General features: G+C 31.8%; 1 protein-coding gene across 1 annotated transcript in view; it reads left to right on the top strand.

Annotated features, from left to right (window-relative positions):
* Positions 1–21,882, top strand: part of LOC142334449 (luciferin sulfotransferase-like) — a 111,706-nt gene that overhangs the window by 69,890 nt on the left and 19,934 nt on the right. The window contains exon 3 of the mRNA XM_075382465.1: positions 3,010–3,106. Coding sequence (XP_075238580.1) covers positions 3,010–3,106 — 97 coding nt within the window. The remainder of the gene's footprint in view (positions 1–3,009; positions 3,107–21,882) is intronic.

The following is a 21,882-nucleotide window of genomic DNA, read 5'->3' as shown; positions in this document are numbered from 1 at the left end:
GATACTACCTTGCTCGATATCCACAAGTCTCTATGCCAAATTTCATCAAATCGGTTCATCCAGTCAAAACTTATTAAGCTTCAAACACGCTAACACATGTACTACGTTCGTACGAATATTAGCCCCAACCCCAGTTTTTTATTTTTGGGGTCCCTGATTATGAAACATTGAAAAATGCAAAAAACTCATACCTCATTATATTTGACTGATTACCATACTTTCCTTCCTGCAGCATAGTTCTAGAGCTGTGATGTCAGGAAAGTATGTTGCACGCTATCAGCAGAAAACAATTATTTACAAAAATTATTATTTACGTATTATTTAATTTTTTTCTCTTTGTTAAGCAGTTTTAGAGAGATAATTTTGCCATAAAAGTGTATTAAAAACATATTTTAAAATTAAAATGTGAAGAATTATCATCTCTGTCACTCTTATACAGAGTCTTCCTGGAAGTGTTGACCAAATTTAAGAAACTAATTCAGGACTTCAAAATAAATAAAAAGTTTCATATTTCTCTTCATTTTTCCATCTTACGTCATTTTATGATCTTTTTTTTACTAAAAAAATTGAGATATTTTAATAATATTTGGTATATACGTGTACCTAACATCAAAATAAATAATACGAAATTTTACGTTTGAAAATTCCAAAATGATGGCCATTTAAATTTTTTAATTATCAATAGTTCCTTAAATATTAGTTTTATTGAATTATGTTTTTAGATAAAATATTTATCGTATTATCGTAAACTAAATGACACATCATTTGTTCAAATCGGTTAATAAACAGCTGGGATACGGCTGAAACTGTTAAAGTGGATTACAAAAATTATGCAATTTGACAATTTAGTGCCTGTTTTTACTTCCTTCACTAATTGAATTAAAAATAATTTGTAATATTAATAATAATAAACCCGAGGGGTTAGTCTAATGGTTAAACTTGTCATCTCAAAATCAGCTGATTTTCTAAGTCGAGGATTCTAAGGTTCGAGTCCTTGAAAAGGCAGTTGCTTTTATATGAATTTGAATGCTAGACCACTGTTCTTTGGTGGTTGGGTTTCAATTAACCACACGTCTCAGGAGTGGTCGACCTAAGTCTGTTCAAGGCTACAAGTTTACCGGTACATTTACACTTACAATAGCCGCCACGTAACGGTGAGCTTGGATGATCAGCCCACATGTCACTGCTATACTATTATTGTTCTCTAAAACATTGGCACACCGATGTTGAGTGGTTATCTCTTAGTAGTATAAACATGATGCTACTGTCTTTTACGAAACAATATATTTTTTGTGTTTACAATATTAAGAAAGAAACATAATGTTTGAAATACAAAATAATTATTTTTATTTTATTTTATTTTTGTTTCTCTTTTTTTGCTTTCCCATGTATATAAGGTTCAGTTCTGTGGTTTCATTTTAATTTCATTTCAAAATTGCTGCATTCATTTGTTCAAAATAGTGCAATTATTTGGTAAGGGGGATTACTAAGAGCGAGGAACATGTTTTTACGTTGGGTAGTAATCGTCGCCACTCCAAACTCGCCGTTACTTGGCGGCGACGTTGTACTTCGTCGGCCTGGCAAAACGGTAGCGGTGATTGCAGTTGTTAATCTTTACACACGTCCACCTAGAGCCGGCAGTAGCTGGAAAACTAGTTGAAGAAAACAAAATTAAATTATTAATAATTATTTTTAATTAAACTATTATTAAATTAAAATTACATTATATTTATAATGTAAAAATTTACATTAATTTTTAATTACTTAATTTTTAATTTAATTTTACTTTAATTTTTAATTATTATTAATAACAACATAACAGATAATTTATTTTCATTAAAATGTCTAAATTCATTATAAGATGTAAATTTTTATTTCAAAAAATTGGTGAAATAAGGGAGAAGTAAATAAGATAAGGCATTTATCCATATGAAACTTTTTGTTTATTTTGATGACCTAATCCCTTTCCTCAAGTTTTTTCAAAACTTCGTGGGACACCGTTAATAAGAGATTTATATTTTAATACGTTTGGATGAAGTAGCTATCCCTGCGAAAACATTAGAGAAAGGAGAAAGAAAAACACATATATCTCAAGGAATAAGGAATAATTATCTACTTTTTTTACATTTACAAGGGATTATCTCTAAAGTAAAGACCGTTTCATTGAAAAAATAATTTATTCTGAAAACTTATCTTTAATTTCTCTTAACCTACATACCTTATACTACTTCTCTATACAATCGCCATATGAATTAAAGACATTTATCGTAGCGATACACCAACTTCAATATACCCTCGTCGTATTCTTCTGGCGCGTTCCGTTAAGACGTGCGGCACCCAACGTGCACTAGCATTTCTGAAGCCTAAATGGTCATGAACAATGCGACCAATAACAGCTCTTAACACATCAGGCAAAAGAAGGGCTGGGCCGGAAATCGATGAGCTACGATCTTTTCTGATTTCATCATGGACGCGTTTCAACAAGTCCTCGGTGATTATCGAGGGCCTCCCCGAATGTTCTTTATCATGAACATTAATTCTGTTATTTCTAAACTTTTCAACCATTTTCGGACGTTTCTTTCATTCATTACATTATCACCGTACATAACAACCGACTGCCTACGATTTCAGCCGGCTTAACGTTTTGGTGGTTTAAAAAACGTATGACTCCACGTATTTCACAATCGGCGGCTACATCGATTTTGTATTCATTTTATTACGTAATAACTCGCACATAATTAAAGATACTATAACGCAACAACTTACAGACAACAATGCAGTGTGTACATTACTAGCATGGCCATGAACGATACAGGTTCGACAACCTTAAGGAGAGAAATTTCTCAGCGGTCTTTACTTTAGAGATATGCCTCGTAATTAATTTTTATTTATGTAAGTGTAATCTATTAATTTTATTTGTTTCTGACATCATATTTATTCATGTTTGTATTTTGAGAGTGCATGTAATTATACGCAATGGAAAATTAAGTATTTCTAAATAATTTTCAGGAACGACTTGGACGCAAGAAATGGTATGGTGCATTGCTAATGATTTGGATTTTGAAGGGGCAAAAGTCAATCTACCAAGACGATTTCCTTTCTTAGAGTAAGTACTAACAATTAATTAATTTGTTTTTCTATTACATATTAAACAAATTTATATTAGTTGGTTACGACCAGAAAAGAATGAAATATATTTGATCAATTTTAGCACCTGCAAAAAGTTTATTTTTAAGAAGTTCTGAATAATTTTATCAATACATAATTTTTTTAAATAACGGTCGATCTTCATGGTGGAGTGATAGCATCAATGTTAATCATCCGAATGTTTCCTGTTTGAGCACCGGTCAGGCATGGAATTTTTTTTATATAATAAAAAAATCATATCATAGTAATCATTATTTTGTGGGTACATAGGGTATCAACCTGTTTTATGAATAAATAAGAATAAAATAATAAAAATGTAAATCATTAAGATTACTTTGGCCGATGTCCGTGGCTATTATTATTAATAATAAATAATAATAGTAAATTAATAAAAACTAATTCGAGTCGAGGTATGAGCGATCATTGGTTCTCCCTATATTATAACACGGTAAGAAAATGCAGAAACACAAAATTGCAATAACTAGGGATCTAATTCATCTACTGGACCGGCAATGGCTTAAAATGCTCAGGAAAATAATAAAATGTAAAGCGTTAGAAGAAATAAGAAAGGAGGAAAAAGGAAGAAAGGTAATGTGTAATAACATTTTGCTCCTTTTTTATTGGTGAACGGATCAATTAACGATTAACAATTTTTAACAATATTATTTTCCTACTCACTTTTTTGACCCATTGTAGCCGGTTGGGCCGTGAAACGGCCAGCGGGTACAGCTCCCCTTTCTATTTGTTTACCGTTTATTATGGTTCATTATTAGTATTACTACTACTTAGAATAGTTTCACTTCTCTATTACCAGTTATTTCAAACAGATGACCACTTATCCTATTTGTCATGTAGGCCAAATGTTGTTTGAATTACAAATTATAATCCGTTACAGACATACTTCTTATTCGAAATCAAAGTACGGTACCGTATGCCAGTTTACTTTCTATTAATGTAAGTTAATTAATAAATATAATATAAAAAAGTAATTCTAAATTTTGATAAACTAGTTTTTTAACCAGAAATTAAAAATAAATTAATGTTTTCCATATATAGATATTTTTAAAGGTTTGTTTACATTGCGAAATAATTATATTAAAAAATCTATACATTTATGTATGGATTATACGAGGACACAAACTAGGTCATCTAATGTATTCCGAAATATTAATCCGGAGTACCAAATGTAGATTCTTCTTCGGTTAAAAAAAAATATGTTAAGGACACCGCATGACTTCCTTGTAAGCCTGTTAAATTACATTTACATATTTTTTTAAAATGAAAAGTACATAAAATTTTATTTCATTAAAAATTTCTGATATTTTTTTTTTTTTTGTTATTGAATTGTTATTTATCGTACAAATTTTTTTACAATAAGAGATTAATAATTATTAATAAATCAATATATTTAAATTAAAAAAAAAAGTTAAAAAAAAGGAGATGAAGTCTGATTCGAACCGATGTGACTTCCCCTAAAATCCAAATATTTATTTAAATAAAATTTTATTTTGCTATTACTCTGGAACCAATAAAAATAAGTACGATTTAAGATATATCGCTGAAACGTTCTCAATGAGGGCTTATACACTTAAAATGAGGGCTTATACACTCAATGAGGGCTTACACTTAAAAAAAGTCGAAAGATTTTGGGCTTTTTTGGACACTTTTGGTTCAGCCGATTGCAATCAAATGGGAAGGTGCACAACTAGATATTACAACAGTCCTAAATCCAAAATTCAACATCCTACGACTAATCGTTTTTTAGTTATGCGAGATTCATACGTACGTACGTACGTACAGACGTCACGCCGAAACTAGTCAAAATGGATTCAGGGATGGTCAAAATGGTTATTTCCGTTGAAATCCGGAAATCGAAATTTTTCACGATTACAATCCTTGCTTTACTTCGTACAAGGAATTAAAAATCATTTATAAATTCTTTAAATTTATTTATAAAAATTAGTTTTTCCATTAACTGGTTAATTTTTTATTTCACATACAGTACTTTCTGTTTCTTCATAAACAGAATAACCGAATAACAGAATAATGTTTCATCATAACAGAATAAAACCGGTTAGCAATACAATACAATTATCACAATGCAATCTCTCACAATACAATTATTATTCATTATATGTTATTGTAATTTAGAATTTTCATACAAAATTTTGGTCCTCCCTCTTGCCTCCAAATTGAGTTCTTGAAAAATTGTGAAACATGAATTTTTTTTCCAAAAAAAATTTAAATACCAATTTTCTTGATTATAACACCTTTGTCTTCATATAGTTTCATAAAAAACTTTTCTCTTCCTCTGACACCCACCTCAAATTGAATTTAAAAAAAAGTGAAATATAATTCTATCTTCAAAGTAGAGAGTCTAAATCCCGCTTTCACTACTGTAAAATCTTCGGTTCCTGAGATAAAAAATTTGTATAAAAAAAGAAATAATTCCTCCTTTTCTTCCACTTCTAGACGGAGTTTTCAAAAATCCTTCCTTAGTGAAAGCCTAATTTATAAATACAATATACCCTATCTATAGAAATAAAATTCGCTTACCTAGATTAAGCATTTTAAGCTACGATGATAAGTCAGTCAGTCAGTAGAATTTGTTTTGCACGAGGTCTGTTCAGAAAATAACCGAACGTTTTAATTACGCGGCAACGGAGATATTTAGGACGTGTGGTTGGCAGGATTGTGTTCCGCATAATATCCTCTATAACCAGATGTTCTTGAATTATTTATATCTCGTTTATTCTTCGTGTCGTTGTTATTTGAGTGCAACGTGTTTAAGTTTTAGTAGCGATTTTTGTAATCTATGATTTTCGGGAGCAACGATATAACGAAAAATGTTACTTGAAACTGGGGAAAACTTTCGCAGAAATGTTTCAACTTTTGAAATAAGCTTACGGAGATGATGCTTCGGGTTGTACGCAATGTTACGAATGGTTTTCACTTCTTAAAAGTAGTCGTCAGCCGATTGAAGATGACCCTCGACCAGGAAGACCTTTGACTTCAACTGATCACATCCGCGTTCAGAAGATCAACGATGCGATGCGGTGAAAATCGCCGATCGACTGTCATAGAACTTGCAGAAGAGGTCACCATCTCGGATCATGTCATGACATTTTGACTGAAAAATTGTTCGTGTATCGAGTTGCAGCAAAGTTTGTTCATTGTTTGATGACCGAACGGCAGAAAGAATATCGAGTGGACGTTTCTCGGCGATTTCTTGAACAATCCGATGACAATGAAACGTTCACACAAAGGATCATAATGAGAGACGAAAGACGGGTTCATGGCTGCGACATCGATATAAAAGTTTAATCATCACAACGGATCGGTAAAAGATCATCGAGCCCCAAGAAAGCACGTCATTCTCGATCCGATGTCAAAGTGATGCTCACTGATTTTTTTCGATTTTAATGAAATCGTACATTTTTAATTCTTGCCTCGAGGCGAAATAGTAAACCGTGCGTACTATTGAGGCGTTTTACAACGGTTACGTAAAAAAATCCCCAAAAAAATCCCGAAATTTTTTTTCGGGAACCAAGACAACTCTTGGTTCCTTCACCACGACGATGGACTCGTACACTTAGCTTTGTCAGTTTTGTCCCAACCAAAAATCAGATGATTGTCCTTCCTCAGCCTCTCTACTCGACAGAGCTCCTTGCAATTTTTTTTCAAAAATCAATGATGAAAGGACGGCGTTTTGAGACTATTGATGTCGTTATAACAAATTCGTGATGAACCTTAAAGACCATCTCAAATGATACTAACTAGAACTGCTTTGCGAAGTGGAAACACCGCTGAGAAAAGTATATGAATAGGGGTGCGAAGTACTTTGAAGAGGAGAAGGACCAATAATCTATAAAATTAATAATAAAAATTAAAAAAATAAAGTTCGGTTATTTTCTGAACAGACCTCGTATATATATATTAATATTTGTAAATATTGGTACGCGGTTTCATTTGGAACACCGTTATTTTAAATTCTACGCAAATGCCATGAAAGATTATCGACATCGTTGCCACACTTTTTTTATTTTATAAATAACATGTAAACTGTTAAATATACTTCGTTATTTAACAATGTTACCAACCTCAGATCCTGTAACATAATGTTTCGTTAATTATATCCCAACGAACAAAATGTACTGATAACACAAGTATTTACATCTAATTTCTTTTTATTTCCTTGAACGAAGTAAAGGAAGAATTGTAATCGCGAAAAATTTTGGTTTTCAGATTTCAACGGAATTTTCCATTTTGACCATCCCTGAATCCATTTTAACTAGTTTCGGTGTGACGTCTGTACGTACGGTATATGTATGTACGTACGTACGTATCTCGCATAACTCAAAAACGATTAGTCGTAGGATGTTAAAATTTTGGATTTAGGACTGTTGTAACATCTAGTTGCGCACCTCCCCGTTTGATTGCAATCGACTGAACCAAAAGTGTCCATAAAAGCGGAAAATCAAAAAAGGTTTGAATTTTGGACTTTTTCTTAACTGCAGTAATAATCCATCACTGAATGCTTTTCAACGATATGTCATAAATAGTAGTTATTTTCATTGGTTCCAGAGTAATAGCAAAATAAATTTTTATTTAATGAAATATTTGGATTTTAGGGGAAGGCACATCGGTTCAAATCAGACTTCATCTCCTTTTTTTAACTTTTTCTTTTTAATTTAAATATATTGATTTATTAATAACTAACTTCCAGTCGCAGCTTCGCTCGCGCTATATGGTTACTTGCGTTTCCCGTGGTGGCCAATCTTTTTATTTTATATTTATTAATCAAGTAACCGGAGGCAGGAGCAGTCAGTCACACATACAGTAACGGTGGCATATCGCATTTCCCGTTGCTCAGTTGTTTCAGTCGAGCGGGATTGATCCGTGCGTATTCGGTCGCTTTCTAAACGTATTTTCCGTTGCTCAGTTGTTTCAGTCGAACAGGATTGGGCTGTGTGTATTCGGTCGCTTTCCAATCTTGACTGCCTTTCGTCTTCAGTCTCTGCCGCACGAACAGATTTCATCATACTTGCTTTTTTTTGTATTTCTCCCAATTGAAGAATGTCTTTTAGGCATGGTATGATGTTTTGAAAAAGATCACAGAATTTAAAAGATTGCAGTTAAATACTTTACACACTTTAAATTAGTAACACACACATGATAAACAAAAGCAGGTATTTATTTATGTTTTTAAACAGCTGTAAAAAATTGTAAACGAATGAATCGTAAAAATTACATATTCATGTGCGCTAAATCAATTGAAACTTAGGAATAACTGTACGTTTAAACCTCAGCCCTTTTCAAAATTAATCAATTCAAAAAAATGTTAGCTAAAAATTAAATTTTTCTTGAAAATCAGTCATTTTGATAATTAAATAAGCTTTAAGGAAGAAATAAAGTGTTTTAAATTTCGTTGTCAGAGGTCCAAAAAAATTAGCCTATTTTCACCGCAGGGCTTCAAAGTGTAGGTTTGGAAAATTTTAAACAAATCTGACCGGTAGATCTCGAGTTAAGTTGGAACAGACAGACAAACAAACATTGACTTTTGTATATATAGATTATTAACCTCTGATCGTAAAAGAATTTTTACAATAATTAATAATTCAATCATAACAATAAAAAAAGATTATGAAAAAATATCAGAAGTTTTTAATGAAATAAAATTTTATGTACTTTTCGTTTTAAAAGATGTGTATATGTAGTTTACAAGGCTTACAAGGAAGTCGTATGGTGTCTATATCAGATTTTTTTAATATTTATGAGACGCATATGAGACTTAAGTTTTTCGAAATTTATTAAAAAAAAAGAAGATTTTTAGTAGAATGAAAAAAATATATTTTAATAATTGCAAGATTTTCTAGCCGTGTATTTCTTAGTTCACTAATTAACCTGCGTATAGCGTTAATTTTAAAATATGGACTTCACTAATTATATGGAAAAACAATAGAATTATTGCAGTTACGTATAATTTAATATTACAATTATTAATTAATTTTCGTTCTATTTCTGATATTAACAGACAAGGCCATCTTTTATAAAGATTGTAATGATGAGCATAATTGAATTGAAAAAATAAAAACAAACTGAAGTAGTAAAAGAGGCTTTTATAATTAAAGAGATGGATAAAGTATTGTGTTTCATTCCTTCCCTTCATTATACGGAAAATAATTTAAAAAATTACAAAATATTATTTAATAAAATGAAATGCATACCTTCGTTTTCCTGCGTCTTTGTTTTGTTTTTACCTGAAAATAATGTTTCAGAATTATTTTTACTTTTACAGCTCTGTCTCTACATAGTTCCCTCGTTCTACATAGCGATCGACCAAAATGTCGTGTATTGGGGTTTTTGTAAATTTCAATGTTTCAAAGCCCTCACTGGACAAAAACCAAAAAAATAGTTATACGTTTCCGGAACATATCTATATACGTATACATGTGTATTAGCCTAGATTTTGATAATACATCCAGACTGGCTCAACAAAAATTCTTTAAAAATATTTTTAAAAAATGTGTGTATTTGGGGAATTTTGGACATAATTAAAAAGGGGAGGGGCAGTTTTTTCATTTTTCATTTTCTGCATTTTGTATAGGATCGTAGAAAATTGAGCTAACAATGAAACTGCTTGTTAAATAATTTAAAACTCCAGAATTTAAAATCGATCTAATTATGGGTGAGAGGATATTAAACATTATTTCTAAACAGTTTTTGCCTCATATTTAGAAAATCAATTGACCAAAAAAGGTTAAATTTGGCTACAATACAGGATGTCCTACGAAGAAACGGAGAAACTTTCAGGACATCTTCAACTGGTGAAAATAAGTCTGGAACAGCTTAATTTACGAGTTATGGCTAACAAAAGATTTCGCCCGGGTTTCAGCTCTTCTAATAAAAAGAAGCCCTGCAGTAATTTTTGGGACCCAAACTAGGGAGTAACATTAGTAGTTTCTTATGTAAATTGAGCTAGGAAATAGGAAAAAACAGGTCCAAAACTGTAATTCCAGCAGTTTTTAAGATATCCAACGTAAAACAAAGAATTGCGTGTCGAAAAACAAGTATTTTTTTTTGGTATGACCATTTTCATCTCTTTTAGCTAACATTTTCATGAATGAATTATAAAACAATAATTTCCATTGCACATTTAATAAACACCAAATTGTAGTATATAAAAGATAGGTAGATTACATTAATTATGATCAACAATTTAAAGATGAAGATAAAATAATCGAAGAATTGATCTCTTTAAATAATGACATTAAATTCACCTTAAGTCGAGGAAACAACAATAGTATAAATCTTTTGGATATAACAATTACAATTATAATAAACTCAGTATCGACGTATATAGGAAACCTACTGAACCGGACACCATAACTCATTATAATTCGTTTCATCCTTGGAATCAGAAAATGGCAATGTTTAACTAGATATACATAGAGCTATAAAATATTTAAAACATAACAATATAAAACGAAACAATGAATTAAATAATATCAAATATTTACCTATAAATAATGGATACAACGAAAACCTAGTAAATAAATTATATACTAAAATAAAAAATAAAATTTATAAAAGATAATATAAAACTAACAAATAATAACAACGGAAATGAATATGCTAAAATTGATTACATATAAATTACAAGAAATTCAATAAAAAATTTAAATCATGTGAATTAAAAACTGCATACATAACGAGTAACAGAGATACTACTAGAATAATAAAACATAAAAATAAATTTACTTTAGCTAAACAAGGAGTATGCAGTTTCAAATGTGCAAACTACGATTTGGAAATTATCGGGATGACTAATCGATCTTTTCCGATTAGAATTAATTAACACATTAATTGTAAAAAAAAAAACCTAGAACGATCCAATTTTGCCAGACGTATCATAGAACGATCCACAATTACAACCAAAATAATTTTATTAAAATTCTTGAATATTCTAATAACCTTCACTAAACAGATATTTTAGAAAAATATTATATATGCTTTGTTATCACATATATGATTAATTTAATATCGGCGGCCGAACACGGTATAGCAACTCAGATGTGAATGGCGCACAGTATACGGACGCGCTGATACAAGCATCACTCCCACCGCGCAGTTCTCCCACCATAGCGGCGCTGCGGCCCCACTACTCTCAGGCTTCAATAAAAGAGCGTGCACGAGAGTGAATTTTCAATTCATCGACCACACCTGGAGAACATCAAGAATAAGAAGAAAACGAAGAATAAGATGGAAGAAGACAGTAGAAGTTAGCTGACCGCCTCAACATGTAACCTCCCGGCGGATGCCAACATCCCCACCGGAACAGCAGGCCTGACTGGCCCGCCGAGAGAACCGCTAGACGCGGACGCTACCTTCCCGCTCCAGCTCGCCGGGCTTTAATCGCCCTGGCCGGTGGGCTCGGCAAAATAGCCGGCCCAGCGTGGGATCGCTCGGGGAGAATTGCCTTGGCTGCGCCGGCGAAGGACGACCGACGCCGACCCGACACTGCGGGGCTCTGGGGGCCACCACTGCTACGCTGTAGGGGGACCCAACTGCCGCTAAGGGGAGCCCGGTCTGACTTCAATGGACGAGCCGAAACTCCCCGACTTCGTCAGAAACTAGCTTTCGGACCCAACAGCTCTTCTCAGAGCTAACGCAAAAAACGGGCCATATAAAACGATAATATAACAACAAAAAATTAATATTAAAGAAGAATTACTCATTAAAATAAGAAATGTTATTGAATTAACACGATACTATCCTGAGATATTACGGAAAGCCACCGAAAATATTTTACGTCGGGCAGAGTACGTTGTGAAGGGGGAATTTTGAAAAATTACTGTAACTGAAGTTTGTTCTTCTGTTACCAATTATCATTTCATGTATTTTATTTTTTGTTTTACTATATTAAGAATAATGTTTATTAGGTACAGAACGAATAATAAGATTTTCTGTCTATTTTTCGTCTGTCTTGCATCAATAAAAGACTGATTTTTAAAAACTTTTATTGGCTGTATTTACATTAGTTTTCTCAGGATTAAATCCTCTATAAGTTTTTTTACTAAATCTTCCGAACTTATTAGTCATTTAATAAAGCTATTGTACTACAAACCTAAAAAAAACTTGTTTTTCGATATGGAATTTTGTGTTTTACGTTATTTTAAAAACTACTGAATTTACAATTTTGGGACCTATTCTGTCCAATTTCCCGACTCAGATTATACAGAGCGTTTCATAATGTTCTTCGGAGTTTCGAAAATTCATTAACAAAAACTTCAGTCATAAGAGTAAAACAATTACTGTACGAAAGAATACTTCAAATAGTTTTTCCTACATATACTAGGCAGTTAGTAAACCATTTGCTCGCTAGGCGTCAACAGTAGAGAAAATGGCTGCCACGGGAAGCGAGAAGTCGTTTTATGTGTTAGAATTTCACTTGTCAAAGTCAGTAATTTCTGTGCAACGTGCGTTTCGGTTGACATTTCATAAGGAGCCACCAAGTGACAATTCAATTCGTGCATGCTATAAACAATTCAGTGAAACCGGTTGCTTGTGCGAGCGAAAATCAACCGGTCGTTCATCAACCTCAGAAGTCAATGTCGAACGTGTGCGTGCAAGTTTCATTCTCAGCCCGTCAAAATCGATTGCGGCTGCAGGCAGAGAATTAGGAATTCCGAAAACAACAGTGTGTAGGGTTCTCCGTAAACGTTTATTATGCAAACCGTACCATCTTCAATTAATCCAGCGTCTTTCTGATGGAGATAAAACACGTAGGTTACTGGTTACATATACAGGAAATACTGGTTACATATTAATACTGGTTATATATTAATTTCGACTTTACGATATAAAATATTCAGTTTTTATTATTGGATTATTTGGTGAATAATCAAAAATGAAAAAGAAACAATCATACAGGAAAAAGAAAGATAATATGAAGAAATATATCTCTAAAAACGATAAGAAGATGAATATGAAGGGGAAGAAACCGTTAAGAACAAGGAAAGAATAAAATGGAAGAAGACAGTAGAAGTTAGCTGACCGCCTCAACATGTAACTTCCCGGCGGATGCCAACATCCCCGCCGGAACAGCAGGCCTGACTGGCCCGCCGAGAGAACCGCTAGACGCGGACGCTACCTTCCCGCTCCAGCTCGCCGGGCTTCAATCGCCCTGGCCGGTGGACTCGGCAAAATAGCCGGCCCAGCGTGGGATCGCTCGGAAGTTTTTTTCAATATAAAGAGGAAGAGAATGTTAAAACCAAAGAAAGAGTAAATAGATTAAAAGAGGATGATGAATGTAAAGAGAAAGAAAATTTTAAAACTGCAGAACATGTACACAAATTATGATCAGAAGAATTATACCGAACCAAAGAGCAATTAAAAAGGTCGGCAACAAAAACAATAAACGAAATGATGATCAACTTCGACCTAGGGAGAATATTGTCCGAAGATATCGGAGAAGTAATGAACAAAAAGATAAGAATTTTTTGCAATTTATTAAAGATCTGGTATGTATGCCTCAGTGTATTTGTTGTTCTTGTGAGGGTCTATATTTCAGTCACTCTGTAGTTACCTTTAATGTAGATAAAATTAAACAGAAATTCCAAAATAATTAAACAAAATTAAACAGAAATTAACATGCCTATTAATTACATATACACATTTTTTTAAATGCATAAAATTATATTTCACTAATAACTTATGATTTCTTTCATATTTTTTTTTTTTTATTGTTATTGAATTATTATTTATTGTAAAACTTTTTTTACAATCACCGGTTAATAATTATTAAATAAATATCTTTATATTAAAAAAAAGTTAAAAAAAAAATGAAGACTGATTCGAACCGATGTGCTATCCCTTTAAGATCCAAATATTTCATTAGTTAAAATTTTAATTTTGCGATCGCAATGCTTCCTTTACTTCGTACAAGGAAGTAAAAAAGAAAATTTTAACGTATTTGTTATTTATTTATTTTCTGGAGAGATAGAGCGAGAGTGTAACAGTTGGTGAGAGGGGACGCGAGAGTGTGTGTGGGAGAGTGAGCGAGAGAGAGGAGAGGGAGTTGGACATACCTATGAGTGTTTTTTTCGTATTGTAATAAGGTAATTGTGTAACCGCTGTTTTTATGTTTTTATTTACTTTTATATAAAAACTTGGCTGACGTCTATACCAGCTGCCAATTGGATAATAATATATTTTTTTTGGTCTTTTAAAAAAATAACATGCCTGACTGGGTCTTGAAAATAGAATATCCGAATGCAAGGCTGAGATGCTCTACCACTCTTCCATGGAGATTAGCGATATTACCCGCCGATTTAAAATAAAATTAATCAAAAGGATACTTTAGGGGTCAGAGTCCTCGACATATATACCAGCGATTATTTATTATTTCAGACGTTATGGTTACATGTAGCGGTTACTCTAACTTTGATCAACAACTTCATTCGATAATCTCTTTTGTTTTAAATAGAGCGCTAAAAATTTTATTCGGTATGAATGATTCATACCGAATTATTTCGGTATCATTTCAATCATTCATACCAAAATTATTATGAATCAATCAAAAAGAAGCTGTTAACTTCATGCTAGTGAGTCGGTGGCGTGTCAAATTGAGTCTATTTATACTGTTGTATGGCTCTGTAATTTACGTATTCCGCATTCCAGAGAGCTCAAGGTCATCGGTAATATTTTTGTGTCCTTTCTCTGAATTTATTTTCTTATTGTTATTATTTCTTTTTATTAAGATATGTTTCTTACCTTTCTTGTTTCTTATAGACAGTATTTTCTTCAGTGACAATATCCAGCGTTTTTTTTTTTGTAGGTCAATTTACATTTTAAAATTTAAAAACGTAATAAAAACTCATTGAAAGATACTTCAATTTTTGTTTAAATTTTGATTTATGACTTCCTTGTACGAAGTACAAGTATTATAATCGCCAAAAATTTCGGTTTTCAGATTTCTACGGAAATATCCATTTTGATCATCCCTGAATCCATTTTGACTAGCTTCAGCGTTCCACTTGTACATATGTATCTTGCATAACTCAAAAATGATTATCCGTAGAATGTTGAAATTTTGGATTTAGGACTAATGTAACACCTAGTTGTGCACCTCCCCTTTTGATTGCAATCGACGGGACCAAAAGTGTCAAAAAAGCCCAAAATCCAAAAGATTTCGATTTTTTACTTTTTCTTAACTGCACTAATAAGCCCTCATAAGAGTTTTTCAATGATATATCACAAGTGGTGCTTACTTTCATTGGTTCCAGAGCTACAGCCAAATAAAATTTTAATTAATGAAATATCTTGATCTTACAAGGGGAAGGCACGTCGTTTCGAATCCGACTTCATTTTATTTGAGGTCATTTAATAATTATTAACCTCTGTTTGTAAAACAAGGAAGTCATGTGATGTCCACATCAGATTGTTTGTTAATTTATTTTTATTTTCCCGATCTCCGTGGAGGAGTGGTAGTGTCTCGACTTTTCATCCGGGGGTCCCAGGTTCGAATCCTGGTCAGTCATGGCTTTTATCATATACTACAAAATTTTATTTCCTTATTCTCGTGTAAACTTCTGCAATGAATCAATTCATCAAAAAAAAAAAACATTTTTAAATAAAGAAGTATTATTTTGTTCACAGTTTAATATTTTTTTGAAATCAGTTTTGTTCATTTAATTTACGTTTATTTTATACCTTTTAGTAATTTTTCAGGTCGGTTTTAGTCCAAGATAATCGAGAAATAAAAAAATATATGCAAGCTCATATTGGACCTTTTATTGATTTCGTTTTCTGATATTTGTGTACAAGATGGCAGCTTTTTTAGATGTGTTAAGAACAGCAACGATGGCCATGGAGCTGATCTAATCATCATTGGCCGTGGAGAAAATGTAGTTCTATTGGTTACTGATAACAACTCTTAAATTTTTGTTTTAAATTTGCATTCGGATTTCAATTACATCTATGGACTTAAACCTTATACGTTTTATTTTCATTTATTTTGTTTTTTCTTATTATTCTTCCCATTCATGTTTTAACGGTAAACAACATAATAACGGATGTTGAAAGTGACTTAATCTTATGGAAAAATGAGTAAGTTATTATCTGGCCTCTATTATTCGATTCATATAATTGAATACGACGTCGCATGTTCTTAAACACATGTTCTAACGTTTGTTGAGGAACTGCAGCGACACATCGTTCAATTTCGTTCTGCAATTCACAAAGGTATGAGGATACGTATTGTAAGTACCATCCTTAAGGTATCCCCACAAAAAAAAAGTCAGGAGGGGATAAATCACGAGACCGAGGGGAAATCACTTTTCCATGAAAACCCTGATCCAAGAAAGTTACAGCGTTGTTTGTTTTTTGAGCCGTATCATTGACCTGGTGAAACCACTTTTGAGATCTGCAGGTATACTGTTCACAAACTGTTGCACCATTTGTATGTACCGATCACTGTTCGCTGTGCCGTGAAAGAATGTCATGAAGATTCGCCTACTTGACGTTGCCACCAAACACCTACTTTTTGTCCGTGCAGAGGAGAGTCGTGCAGGTGATGTGGATTTTCCGTACACCAAATTCAAGAATTCTGTGTATTCACGTATCCTTCAAAGTGGAACCGTGCCTCGGTTTGGGACACAGACATGGAGTAAAAATTGGCTTTTTCCAGTTTATTAAATGCATAGCTATGTTATTCAGATTAGGAGGCTGACCGTGAATAGTAGAAAACGTCATGAACACGATGTTTTAATATTTAAGGTTAGTAGATAGATGTTCGTCAAACCAAGCTTTGACACCCCTACATCTTGAAGAAAGGACTATATTTTAGAATCTATATTTTATTTATTGTACTTTTTATTAAAGATTCAATAAACAGAATAATGAGGATAAATAAATAATAACCTACTTTACATTATCGTCCTATCTGATATCCTTGAACATCTAAATCTTATTTTACAGTAATTATTCCGTGTGGTACTTTACTAAATTAATGAAGCTTGTTGTTCCAGTTATTATAGTTTTATATAATACATATAAAATAATCAATATAAATAAATACCCTCGTGTTCATAAAATAAAAATATACCTAATAATTACTACGTAATTTCTTTTTTAAATTTTTACTTGCAACATACCAACATAATTTAATAACATTAAAATTAGTATACGTGTATGCAATACCACAACTTGTTTATTACAGCTACACATCACTTCCTTGTTTTTAATTATATAACATATTTATAAAACAGGATAATTTGTGAATAAATATTATTCTTATTAATGATTAAAAAATATTTAATAAATAATTCAGCATTGCCAACATAATAATATAATATTATATTTGATAATATATTTTTCTATAATTTAACTCCATTAACTTATTTCTAGCAAAAAATGATAAGCTATTATGTATAATTCAAGTTAAAAAAAAAAAAATATAAATCTATCTTGTATATAATGAGATTAATTTATTTTATTACAATATAACTATAAAACTTACGTACATAATTAAAAAATATACTCATTGACTAATCGAAAGTAACTCTACAGTTTCATAGATAGCGAGGAAATTAAATTGTTACGTAAAATAAATGCATAAATCTTTTATTCTGATTAAAATATAATAATACATTATATATAAATCATGTCAGGAATAGGTATATACTTAAAAGTTCATAAAAAAAATTAAAAAATTAGGAACTGCCCCGGGATTTAACTGAAAGGATCAAAGGAAGCCATGCTATAACCATGATCAAAACAGATAAACAAAAAAAAAAAAATACCCAAAATTCAATTAATTGTAAAACAATGAGAAAAGATTCCAATTTTTAATTATTTAAAATCTAAACGCGTAAAATAATTTAAGATAAATATATAAAGACAATAAAATTAATTCACAATTCAGGATTTATTTCAATACGTATTTATAAACACTAAAAAAAAGGCGCTGCGAAAATACGTATTACGATATATGTTTCATTACTCCTGACTTTGTTAAATGTTTTTGCCGATTGTAACTAAATAACCTTCGTGAATTTAGCGTGCAAACAATAACAAAAACCTTTACAACGAAGTATTGATAACAGGGAGTTGGCTTGGGGATGCTGTCTTCTCCGTTTAGTCTTGAGCGTGAGGTTGCCATAGTTGCGAGGCCATAGTTGCTGCTCCTTAATCTGCTGCCATTGGCGCAGAACGGACACGTGGTGCGCGTGCGGCTGCGCGTAGCCGACTCTCACCCGCTCCGTGTGCTCTCTTAGCCTTTTTTCCCACATTCCGTGGTAATGTACTTTAAATAATTTATTAAATAAAAAATCCTTTTTTTTACTGCTAAATATTAACTAATAATCCCTTTATTTTATTAATAAGTTTGAATAATAATTATATAAATAATTAATTTAAATATTAATAAGAATTGTTAGTCCTTGATTTAAATTTAATAATACATTATAAATAAATAATAATTACCCAATAGATTCTAATTCATACAGTCTAACATAAAATAATAAATTATTATAAATTACATAAATAAAAATAATCTACGCTTAGAATATGAATAATCTGTAAATTAATTGACAACGGATTGCTTCTAGCCTATAAAATTTAGCTGTTTCTTTAGTTGCAATTTTTTAACAAATGGAGTGCTTCATTGAAAAGGGAGAGGTAAAAGGTCGGCTGCGCGCAGCCGCCCGGCTCATATTTGGTCTCTACGCTAATAGCAGTTAAAATAAAAATGTGAGCACATACGACAAACAGACAAACAAATCAATGCATCATCCTTTTTTTATTTGTGAAGAGACGTTAAAAGGAAATGCAGAATTTAAGGGTTTTTAATTGGTGTTATTTAAAAATCCATTAACCGAGTAATATTATTTCTATAAAACAATATTTTTTAATTATATTTTATAAATAATTGATGAGAAGATTTTTGAAGTATTTTTTTCTGAAAAAGCAAACTATTTCACTTTTAATTTCCGGGCTACAGCTTTGTAGTTGTTAAATCAGCATAGCTATAAAAAGAATTAAAGTGATGAAACAAAATGTTGGAAATTTCGAGAAGAAACCTTATCCACAAACAATAGTTAATTACCACAAGAAATCTATATTTTTATACAATAATAAAAAGAAATGACATAGGGACTATCTACTATTTAGTTTCAACTAACATTCAAAATTTTCTTAAAAAGTATTCAATTACATATTTTAAATACCATAAGTTATAATCAGAATACAAATACAATATGTATGCCGACCTCCGTGGTACAATGTAGCATCTTTGCCTTTCATCCCGAAGGTTCTAGGTTCAAATTCCAATCAGGCTAGGCATTTTTCACGCACTTCGACCATCCATTTTTTTACTACCGGCTGTAACTGGATAATTAACCAGTAGTTTGAAAAATTATATAAATTATGTCAAAAAAATCCACCACTATGAATAATGAAAAAAGTGCGGACAGATTAACCGTTTCTTTCTTTATTTATTTATTTTTCTGTTTAACCTCCGGAATCCGGATGATATGTATGAATGTGAATGAAGTGTAGTCTTTTACAATCTCAGGACGACCACTCCTAGCCCACCGCGCTGGTATAGTAATTAACTCATTATCGAGCAATGGCAGTAGGCAAAGGCAAAGTAAAGGCAGTTACTTTTATACGGATTTGAATACTGGATCGTGGATACCGGTGTTCTTTGGTGGGATAGTGTTCTAATTCGATTTCGAAATCAACTGATTTGCGATGACGAGTTAATCACTAGACATTAACAGTTATAAACAGACAAACTCACCCGGGGCTGTCTAGTGGGGAACTCGTCATCGCAAATCAGCTGATTTTGAATTCGAGAATTCTAAGGTTCAAATCCTAGTAAATCCAGTTACGTTTTTATGGATTTGAATATTAGATTGTGGATACCGGTGTTCTCTGGTGGATGGGTTTCAATTAACCACAAGTCTCAGGTATATGTCGACCTGGGACTGTACAAGACTACACTTAATTTACGTTCATACATATCATCCCCATTCATTCTCTGAAGTAATACATTACGGTTGTTCCGGAGGCTAAACAGAAAAATCTGATGTAGACACAACATGACTTCCTTGTACGCCTATTAAATTACATATACACATTTTTTGCTGCACTTCATTTAAACTTGTTTCACTTGAAAGTGAGATACGATTCTGCAATTCTTTAATAAAGTGGGCAGTTACGCAATTGCTAAAATATTAGTTTTAATTCACATCAAATATTTATACAATTATGAATTCAACAATCTTATCTTAAATATTAGGATAGAATAAAAGTCCTTTTATACTGTTTAAGCAAATGTTTTTTGAACCATATTGCGTGTGTGAATAGTACACCGTTTACGTGCCTTCATCACAAAATACTAACACTCAGTATTCAATTATAGTCAAGAAAAATGGCTCTAAAGATTTCCTTAGCATTTTATATTAGTTTATATATTAATTTTGTTTCACGTCGCTCAAGTAGATATGTGATGTAAGTGAGAATGTGTTGGATCCGTAACCATGCAAACATCGGTTTGAATCCGACTTCAAATATATATAATCCTTTTTAATTTAAAAATATTGATTTATTATTAATAATTATTAATTTCTGATTGTAAACATTTTTGAATTAAAATGAAAAGTACACAAAATTTTATTTCACTAATAACTTCTCATATTTTTTCTTTTTTTTATTATTGAATTATTATTTTTTTTTTTTACAATCAGAGGTTAACAATTATTAATAAATCAATATATTTAAATTATGTATATGGAGTCGGATTCCAACCGATGTGCCATCCCATTGTAAGATCCAAATATTTCATTAATAAAAATTTCATTTGGCTATAACTCTGGAACCAATGAAAATAAGTACCACTTATGATATATCGTTGCAAATCTCTCAACGAGGGCTTATTACTGCAGTTAAGAAAAAGTAAAAATCGAAATCTTCTGGATTTTGGGCTTTTTTGACACTTTTGGTCCAGTCGATTGCAATCAAAAGGGGAGGTGCACAACTAGGTGTTACAGTAGTCCTAAATACAAAATTTCAACATTCTACGGCTAATCGTTTTTGAGTTATGCGAGATACCCACGCACATGCAGACGTCACGCCTAAACTAATTATAAATTTGTTTTTGTGTACATAGAAATTTAAATTAAGCACCGTTGGACGATAGTGTTTTTTAAGCGGACATTTTATTAAGTTATTATCTAATAATACTAAAAAATATTATCTGTATTGACATTTTATTATTTATTCGGTTAAACCGTACTTGTATATCATATTCTTGAACGAGATAAAGTGTAGAATAAGATTATTATCCTGCTTCCAGCTACTCTATTTGATTCATCTTTTTTCCGGTTCTTTTATTCTACAGACTTTATCTGTAGAAAATTTCTGGAGCAGCATCTCCATTAATTTTAGCTACGAGCTGCCACTGATTAAAACAAATTAAAATCCCGATATTGCTTTCTGTCCCCCCGGTATAATAACAATTATTGACCATAACAATCATTATCATTAAATTAAATAGCCTGGTTTTTCCACGTACAACCATCATTTTTTCCTTGTTAAATTTATAAAAAATTAATTACGCCGATAATTTAAAAATAATTAAGTATATTTTCTTATATTAATTGCTGTACTTAGTAGTCTTTCTTCATGCGTACAATTACTCTGTTAAATCTGTTTCACACACATACAGAG

Source organism: Lycorma delicatula, chromosome 1, assembly GCF_047948215.1.
Source record: "Lycorma delicatula isolate Av1 chromosome 1, ASM4794821v1, whole genome shotgun sequence".
Lineage (NCBI taxonomy): Eukaryota > Metazoa > Arthropoda > Insecta > Hemiptera > Fulgoridae > Lycorma > Lycorma delicatula.
This window is presented reverse-complemented; position numbering and strand designations above follow the sequence as displayed.